The sequence below is a fragment of the Thunnus albacares genome, chromosome 10, assembly GCF_914725855.1.
Source record: "Thunnus albacares chromosome 10, fThuAlb1.1, whole genome shotgun sequence".
In the NCBI taxonomy this organism is placed as follows: domain Eukaryota; kingdom Metazoa; phylum Chordata; class Actinopteri; order Scombriformes; family Scombridae; genus Thunnus; species Thunnus albacares.
The window spans coordinates 12,513,253-12,522,940 of NC_058115.1; the positions used below are offsets into that span (position 1 = coordinate 12,513,253).

General features: G+C 39.0%; 1 protein-coding gene across 2 annotated transcripts in view; it reads left to right on the top strand.

Annotated features, from left to right (window-relative positions):
* flt4 (fms related receptor tyrosine kinase 4) overlaps positions 1–9,631 on the top strand; it is a 46,848-nt gene extending 37,217 nt beyond the window's left edge. Inside the window, exons 17-30 of one of the 2 annotated variants that reach the window (XM_044363642.1) lie at positions 288–423; positions 895–999; positions 1,309–1,422; positions 1,871–1,959; positions 2,224–2,383; positions 2,483–2,577; positions 4,672–4,794; positions 4,988–5,099; positions 5,360–5,459; positions 5,636–5,741; positions 5,831–5,955; positions 7,150–7,204; positions 7,414–7,499; positions 9,006–9,631. In XM_044363642.1, coding sequence (XP_044219577.1) covers positions 288–423; positions 895–999; positions 1,309–1,422; positions 1,871–1,959; positions 2,224–2,383; positions 2,483–2,577; positions 4,672–4,794; positions 4,988–5,099; positions 5,360–5,459; positions 5,636–5,741; positions 5,831–5,955; positions 7,150–7,204; positions 7,414–7,499; positions 9,006–9,225 — 1,626 coding nt within the window. In that variant the 3' untranslated portion in view covers positions 9,226–9,631. Of the gene's footprint in view, positions 1–287; positions 424–894; positions 1,000–1,308; positions 1,423–1,870; positions 1,960–2,223; positions 2,384–2,482; positions 2,578–4,671; positions 4,795–4,987; positions 5,100–5,359; positions 5,460–5,635; positions 5,742–5,830; positions 5,956–7,083; positions 7,205–7,413; positions 7,500–9,005 lie in introns of both variants that reach the window. The other variant, XM_044363641.1, reaches the window with a different exon arrangement.
* Positions 9,632–9,688: the final 57 nt, after the last annotated feature.

A 9,688-nucleotide genomic window follows, 5' to 3' on the forward strand; every position in this document is an offset into this window, starting at 1 on the left:
TATTTCTACCAAAAAAAAAAGAAAATCCCACACCTTCCCTTCAGCTGAGGAGAAAAACATCACACTTCCCAAAATTACATTTTCAAAACATACTACAGGGATGACTTCCTTTCAATAAACCATCAAGACTGCATTTGTTTCTTGTAACCTTTCCCTCTTTCTCTTCTCATATTGTTTCATTTTTGTTGCTGCATTACTCCCACCTCATTTATCATTTCCAGCTATTCAGCCCAACTTGGTCTTTCACCTCCCCACCTTACATAGCTCTTTCTCTCTGTGTGCTTCAGGTTAACCCGGCCGACATAAAGACAGGCTATCTGTCAATCATTATGGACCCGGGGGAGGTGCCTCTGGACGAGCAGTGTGAATACCTGCCCTACGACTCCTCACAGTGGGAGATCTCTCGAGACAGACTCCGACTGGGTGAGCAACCGGTGGGAGAAGAAAGGATGTATGGATGGTGGGATAAAGGAGTGAATGGGAGGGAGGAATATACAGGCACGGATGAAAGTGGATAGATGGATGAAAGTGAATTACTTTTCCATTTCCAGAATCCTTAATGGCATGAGTTTGGACTGCAGCCAGCCAGGCAAAGTGCTGCCAAGTAAAGTGCTAATGTTAAATATGTGCTCATTCCCAGCACAGCTTTTTAAAAACGCCCTGAGGAAAAGCATCTGTTCCTCAACTGCAACTTATGGGAACATGTTGTTTTCCAAATGCTGCGATTGAAATTGAAATTCCTCCCAGTTGTCTATATGGATGCCAGATGCATTTACATTTTGCAACCGCTCCCAACCACAACTGTTTGTGTATTCCAGTGAGACTAAAACCAAGCTTGCATAGATCAATGAGCCTGAATATTCTGTCTTTTTTCTTTTCTCTCCCCCAACACAGGAAAGGTTTTAGGCCACGGTGCCTTTGGAAAAGTAATTGAGGCATCAATCTATGGCATCAGCAAGAGCACTAGTCTGGACACAGTGGCTGTCAAGATGCTGAAGGGTGAGATTCGTCTTTATGTGCATGTGACCTGTTAAATTACTTTTCCAAGCTACTTACTGTAGCTGCTTGCAGTGGCATTAATCACAGATTATTTTAGGAAGCTTTCTGAGAAGCTACTGGTGCAAAAATTTGAAGTAGATCTCAATAAGACAGCTTAACGTCTCTTAATTTACATTTATATACCGTTTTATGTAAATTCAGTACAGTATGTGTAACACATGACTTGGTAGATGTACGTATATTATGTAAAAATGCAAAAATACACAGTAAAATGTTTTTAAATCCGCTCTGTGGATGGGTGCCTTTCAGATGGAGCCACAGCCAGTGAGCACAAGGCCTTGATGTCGGAGTTAAAGATCCTGATTCACATTGGTAACCATCTGAATGTAGTGAACCTGTTAGGAGCCTGCACCAAACCAAATGGTGAGTGCATGCATTTATATGTATCTCATGTTACATGTATTGTATTGTAAAGTGTTAAGTGATGGTCGAGGCTGTTATGCTGTAACATTTCATCGAAACTGTATTGAGCCAACAGAATGGAATTCCCTTTTTTATGAGGTGTTTACATTATTTTGTCTACCCCCTTCAGCTTCTGCACAAGAGCAAATGAACTGAGAAAGTCGAACAGCTGTCTTTCTTTTTCTTTGGCCATACATAATTTTGACCTATAGTGCTTTTTTTGAGGGGTGCACAGCTGAAAGCGTTTACTGTGCTTGCAAAGTATTGCAGCTAATGTCAGGCAGCATGCAGACACACACTATTATAATATGATGTGAGGAGAGAGTTCCTAAACAAAAAACAGCTGAAATATACTACATATGCATCATATACGTACTGTACATACAGTATAAACTATCTGTATCAACAGGTCCACTGATGGTGATAGTGGAATACTGCAAGTATGGGAATCTGTCCAACTTCCTGCGAGCCAAGAGAGAGTTCTTCCTCCCATACAGGGTATCAAAACACCTAAGAAAATTAAGCATTTTCTTCCACTTTCATGTTTATTTCCACTGAAATGATAATTTGTCTGCAGCTTAATCTTTAAAATGAGTCTTCTCTGCTTTAGTTCAGCTGATATTTCTATCTTTGTCTCTTTTACTAAACAGCATTTTCTTAAGAAACCTTGAACAACCGCTCAAAAACTCTGACACCTGGATTTTGTTTCGTTTTTTCAATATTGACTGTGGAGATGATGCATCGACTTATTTCCCCGCTTAGGATCGCTCTCCGAAAACTCAGAGCCAGGTGAGACGAATGATCGAGGCGGGTCAAATGGACCAGAGAGCTCGCCACCCGCCTTCTCCCTCCTCCTCCTCGCTCATCAGTCCTCAGAGTCAGTCGTCCAACGCGTCCAATCAGAAACCGACTGTGGAGAAAAGTGAGTCTGTTGTGACTCTCAAGAGTAAATTGTTTAATTCATTATCTTGTTACAAACATAGCTCTCATGTTTATATTTTCCCTTTTTTTCTCTCTCCAGTGGAGGACTTGTGGAAAACTCCTCTGACAATAGAAGATCTAATTTGCTACAGCTTCCAGGTGGCTCGTGGGATGGAGTTCCTGGCCTCTAGAAAGGTTAGTCGTCCGTGCTAATACAACAATTAGTGAATGAACAGTGGTGAATTGTCACCAGTCGGCTTCAGAGGCAGTAGATTGTAGCTGGGATCATTCAGCTTTTCAGTCCTTTGTGCTTGTTAATTAACAATGTGACCACTTATGATTAGAGCTATGTCCCAGTTCCACAATATATACACTACTAATACTAAGGAGGTTTGGAGTATGTTGTGCTTTCACACTGGCGTACTTACTAAATCCTCATGATTTTTGAAATGTGTTGATGATAAACACTTTTGTCCCACAATGCAATGCACAAAAGAACCACATTAACAACAAACATTAAAACAAATTGTGGTTGATGATCTTTGGAAATAGAAAATAATGTCTTTGTGAAGTTTAATTGGCAGTGGTGTGTCAAATCACAGGTTAATGTTCTTTTCCACATTAAATGCATTATTTTCTTTCTCCCTTAATGTCTTGTATGCTAATGTGCTAACTAATATTGTGTACAATTGTCATGTAGTGTGGAACTAGGACACAGCTTATGAGTGATTTGAGCAGTAGTGGTAAAAATATCTGGATCCTTTACTTGAATAAAAGTAGCAATACTGCAAAATAAAAATACTCTACTATAAGTAAAGGTCCTCCTGATTCAAAATGTTAGTTAAAGTCCCCCTCTACTCAAAAATGTGTTTTTCTTCTTGTCCCTTCATTTGGATGTTTGAGCTTCACTGTACAGAATGATGTATGTGCAAAGTTTCTCTGTGCTCATCGTAAACCTACCAGCATGATTTATGACATCACAACCAGTTTGGAGCCAATTCTGGTCCAATATTCAACTTACACATGTGTGATGAGGAAACTTGAAACTTCCAGTTCACAAACACTGAGAATGGACTTTACAGTGTAGCAGGAGACATCTCGTGTCCAGCAGTTAAACTTTTAAAATGAAATATATTTACGTATTTATAGACTCTGGACTTTTTAATAAGAGAGAAGGAGGATATGCCATTTTAAGGATTTTAATGAGATGACTTTTTTGTGGAAAAACCATATTAGATGACAACTATTATTCAAAGTAGAGTATTTTATATACATCTTAAAACATGTCTGGAGGGGATCTTTAATTGAAAGAATAGAAGATTATGCAGCAAAATCTATTTAAAGTATATAGAAAGTACTCATTATGCAGTACAACCCCTTTCAAAGTGGGTATCTTTTGTATTACTGGAATATCATTGTAAGAGGCATTCTCACATTGTAGCTCCTGGAGGTGTTTTTATATATTTTATATACTTTGGGGAAGTTTATCAGTTTATCAACAACAATATGTCATCACTTGCTAAAATACTTGATAGAAAGTTTTATTTTTCAAAGAAACTAATAGCTACAGTTCTCAAATAAATGTAGTTGAATAAAAAGTAAAATATTTCTTGATGAAATGTGGTGAAGTAGAAGTATAAAGTACCATAAAATGGAAATACTCAAAGTACTTAAACACAGTACTTAAGTAAATGTACTAGTGACATTCCAACACTCGATCCAAGTAGATCTGGAGCTGCTTTCCAAATTATAGCATCATTTAATCAGAGACTTGCCTGAACAGAGTCTGTTAATGTCCAACCCACAATCTATCATACAAATGAAACCACTGGTATCTGTATAAAGTCTGAAATTAAAAAAAAAAAAAAAAGCAGCCATAACTGATCATGAACATTAGCGATCAGACTCTGTCAGCACACTGTCTGGCTTTAAACGATGGCTCTAAACCAGTCGTGACCCTGTAGGCACATTTACTTGACAGCTCTGTGAGCGATGTTGGATCTCCTGCAGCGATTCCACAGAGCCCAGCCTGGCCAAGACATAGTCCAGTCCCAGTCACAAACTAGCACACACACACACATATGAAAACACACTCGCAGATTTTAAACAAAACAGATTATTAAATACAGCCAACTTGTGATTTACTTTCTCACAAATCACATCTGTAATTAACTCATCAGAGAAAACAACGTGTTGACAGTGTATGTAAACACAAACACGAGCGCATACATGGACACACACCTGTCTGCAGGGTTTTTGATGTATGTGTGGTCCTGTGTGTATCCGCAGTGTATCCACAGAGACCTGGCAGCCCGGAACATTCTCCTGTCAGAGAACAACATCGTGAAGATCTGTGACTTCGGCCTGGCCAGAGACATATACAAAGACCCCGACTACGTCAGGAAAGGCAACGTACGACACCTTCACACTCTCTACTTTAGAGTTTATTATCTATCTCTAATTAGTCTGCTCTGTGGCGAAACATCTAAGTCTTTTTTTTTTCAAAGCCATTACCAGCATAATGATTCAGTTGAAAGGCAGGCGCCGTTCCTGTTTACATGACTATCTCTCAATATTTGTCTGGTGTTTTTTAATGTTCTTTCAGGCTCGCCTGCCTCTAAAGTGGATGGCTCCAGAGAGCATTTTTGACAAAGTGTACACCAGCCAGAGTGACGTGTGGTCCTTTGGAGTTCTGCTCTGGGAAATCTTTTCACTGGGTAAATAACAACATCAAAGTACACCAATTTCATCTTTTCATGAAGACATTCATTTGTACAGAAGTCAAAGGAAACAAAACCTCAATACAGTCTCAACCAGATCTGTGAAGGAGTGTCGGTAAATCTCTGTCGCTGCAAAAAGCAATAGGGAATGTAAAGCAAAGTAAATCATTTCTATTATCCAAACACATAATAACTTGTTTTTCCCTTCTCTGGCATGCTAATTAATGTCTCATCCTCCCCACTTTGTCCACATTCAGGTGCATCTCCGTACCCAGGAGTGCAGATTGATGAAGAGTTTTGCAAACGATTGAAGGATGGCGTGAGGATGAGAGCACCAGAGACTGCCTCGCCTGAAATGTAAGTGTAGGCTTTAATTTATTCCATCTCCCTCATATGTAACCAAACATGAATCCCCTCAAGAATGTCATAATTTTGAGAGGATGTAGGATCAAATGTGTAGTTACGTTATTGAGTCTGGGAAATTGGAAGAGCTTAGTGTCATCCTTTGTGACTGTGCTGCCCTCTGCTGGTAGATATGGCATCATGCTGGCCTGCTGGCAGGGTGAGCCTAAAGAGAGACCGACCTTCCCCGCTCTGGTGCAGATCCTGGGAGACCTGCTGCAGGACAACAGCCTACCTGTAAGTTCACTGCTCATTCTATGGATGTTGAATGTTTTGTTTTGTAAAGCGTTTTCATGTCTTTGAATCTTCAACACATTTCCCCACAGGATGGGAAGGACTACATCCCTCTGAACCACTCGCAGAGCTCAGAAGACGACGGTTTCTCGCAGGCCTCATCACGCCCCCCATCTGAAGAGGAACTCAGACTAGCCTGCAACACTCTGCCCACCAGGTACTAATTCACACCCCCTTCTCTCTTCTTTTTGATTTGGAGCTGGAAACCATTTTTTCTTATTGTCAACAAATCCCAATAAAAGACCAAAACCAACAATCCTACACACAAATATTTTTTTTGTGAAGCCAAAGCCTGATCTATCTTTTTCTTCGGTGCTATAGACCTCCACCGCTGAAAACAGTCCCCAACAAATGCAACATTTAGTCATTTTTAGCTAAAATCTACAGTGGCCAGGTGTTTAAGGAAATTATTTGGCCTGTTTTTTTTTTTAAATTGAAAGTCTCGACCCAGTTTGTCAAGATGTATGTCTTCAGTAGGAATAAAAGGGCTCGGGGCTGAGAGCCACGGCAAGCAAGTAAAGTTGGAAAGTACTGTATTGAGAGACAGACTAATGTGTTTTTGGTTTTAGTCTTTTTTATAGGATTTTTTTTTACATTAACAAAATATTGAATATCGCCGGTCTTATCCTTGAGGGGTGACCTCAACCTGCACATATATACCCATAAAAGCATCAATTTATTTAAGAAAGAAAGAAAAAAAAAGCCTTTTATCAAATAAAAAAGTTTTTCTCCCATTGGTTCCCCAATTGGTAGAAGCTTACACAAGACCCCAGATTTCACCCTTTAAAATTTTCCAGTCTTATCAATCAATGAATCATAGATTGCTAGGAAGAGATGACGTGATACTGAGGTGCTGGAAGGAAAACTTCCCCAAGAAGCTTTTTTTCTTGTTCTTTGTTTAAACTTCAATCAACTGACTGTTCTCAAAGAATGGTCACAAATCCTCAGGGACAGAAAACATCATTTTGAGGGTCGTGAGATGTTTTACGAGTTGGGGAAAAACATTTTTACTACTCAGATGTATCATCATGTTTGTATCTTCATGTATCACTCTGATTTATCTTATGTATAGAATAGTTTCACAGCCTCCTCACTGATCATTAATGAAACTACTTGAAAAGGGAATATCATTTTGTGAACAAAATTTTAACCCCTGTATGCAACATTTTATTGAAATATACTATTATTATACTATTTTTCTCACTGAACACAGTATATTTTGCAATTTTTCAGTTCAGTCTGGTCAGGAATTTATCTGATCATCTTTTATATACTTCTTGAGCAGGTATTATAACTGCGTGCCCTTTGCCGGCTGTGTGTTTGTGGGACCCTCAAAAATATGCCAACCTAGAGTGAAGACATTTGAAGAGCTGCCCCTGGAGATGCACCCACAGAAGGCTTCTCAAGTGAGTGCTTTTTTTTTAAATCTTCTTTATCATCAACTGTTCAAAATGTGAACTGGCTGGTGACATTTTTTTTTGAATGGCGTTCCAACTTTGGGAACTTTCTCCTCAGATAATTACCAAAAATAGTTGCCAGCTGCTGGAGACAAACAGCAGCGGGGTCAAACGAAGTCATTAAATTCACATGATGTCAAACTCAACTCTGTTCCCAGGATAACCAGACGGACAGCGGGATGGTTTTGGCCTCAGAAGAATTTGAGCGAATTGAGCACAAGCACAGGGGGGCTGTCTCAAAAAGGTCAGTGTTACGAAAGCTAAAGATCCACATTACTGTCAGAAATTGAAAGCGACATGTGAGAGCTGTGCTGGTACTTAGTCGCAATTTTTCACTATGACAAGACAGAATGACTGTCAGGTTAAGGTGACACCTTTCAGTTATATCAGCAAACGCTACGTTTGTAGGAGCGCAACATGTTTCAGAGTCAATATGAGAAAACAGTCATTCTCTCTAAAATGGAGGCATGTACAATGAAGGACAGTAATGACTCACTGCCTTACATGTGGTGAAACTAGATTTGCAAAGTAAACATCAGCAGTCTTGACTTATGCATCAGTGAGTAGAAGTAAGCAAAAGTCTGAGTCATTAAAACCTCTATTTATCAAAGTTCTGTGTGTTACATTTAACAACGCTCTAAATTTGCAGTAAAAAGTTCCTCACTGAATGTAAAAATATCATTTATCTAGACACTCATTCCTTCTTACAGCAAAATGTAGGAAGAACTTTTTTAAGAGCAGCTCTCAAGTGATGACATGTATGCTCACATCAGGAGTATCCCATCAGAAACACGGATTTAAACTTACATTTTCTCTGTAATATGTTATTCTGCAAAAAGCCTGTATGGCTTTTTGTCTTTTAGTTGTGTGAAATACTTCAAATTCCTGGTAGCTTTGGAAATTAACAAGAAGAAGCTATCAATGATATAAATAGGATGTAAGTATAGGAAATTTAGCAAAATGGTAACAAAACCAAATTGAAGCATGAAAATTGGTTGCTTGTAGAGTAGGTTGATCATACCATGAGGGGAAATTTACTGCCATAAGCTACACCACACTGTGATGTGTGGAAAGAGAGCACGAGCAAAATCAATGTCAGCTTTATGCAAGTCGTTTGCAATCCTGAGAAATGCAAAAAAAAAAAAAAAAAAAGTGATGTAACATCCCATCAAATGGTGGATAGAGCAGCTTACAAGCAAGCAGCATCTGGAAATGACAAGCTATAAAACTACACTACTCTGAATTTACATGTTTCATTTCTGAGTTTCATGTTACAGTATTGAGATACCGCATTGCTAATTATGACCAATGATGTCCAATGATGTCATTCAAAATCATGTCTCAGAAACTGAGCTCTGGAGCTCTTTTAGCAGAATAGTCAAATATGATTAAAAAAAAGCTTTTATTTTTCTGTAAGAATGATGATTTTTTAAATCTTCCAATTAAGATCTAGTTAACATTTTTGTTATTATCAACAAACCCCATGAGAAGATTAAAAAACATTGTTGCGTTTGTCGGTCTCTCATTACTTTCTGAATTCCCTCCCTTGTCTATGGCACTCAGCCACAAAGCATTTAAAGATATAAATCTTTAAAAATTGCCTTTCAAGTCTTTTAGCATTTTGATTAATACTGGCCCAGAGCTTAAAGATAAACATTCTTAGGTATCTACAAATCAAAATTTCCCCTTAATTCCTGACATATTAAGTCAACACAACAACCGACTTTTCTATATTTTGTTCCATTCCCAGTCGTATAAGCAGCAGCAGCAGCACAGAGCCTCTCACAGCCTCCCATGGTTCGCTGGGTCGAAGCAGTGGCACCAGCAGCTCAAGACACTGTCCCAACTTCTTCAGCCAGCTGTCAGGACAGACCTTCTACAACAACGAGTACGGACACCTGTCCGAGGAGGGCTTCTGCGACTTCTTCTCCTCGCCAGACGCCCCCTGCCTGGCTTCTTCTAATGTGTAATTTTACCAAAGATGCAGCCCAAGAGAAAGGATGGGTTTAAAATAAAAGTTGGCAGCTCAGGTTGAGGGAGGTCCACAAGTCTACTTTAGTAACATTCTTGTGTTTTCATGTAACTGGTCTGGTTTGTAGACAAAAGTCTCAGCATCCTATAAATCCCTAAAACCTGAGCTGACCTCTTGTCATCTCAAACTCTCTCTCTTCTTGGACTGCTGCCTCAACAAATGGACTGAGCTATATGTGCCTGAAGTTTCTCTAACCAGCCACTGGGTGGCAGCATTATGACAAAAACAAACCCTAAGTATTTTCTATTCACACATTTATATTTTTATCTTTTATATTCAGAGTATTCTTCCTTCATTTGTACAAATTATGACTCATATGGGAAGAAATAAAGAAATTTATCTTCTTCCTGCTTCCTTCTCTGTCATCAATCTAATTTGTCACTGCAGGTTCTAAGTGCAGA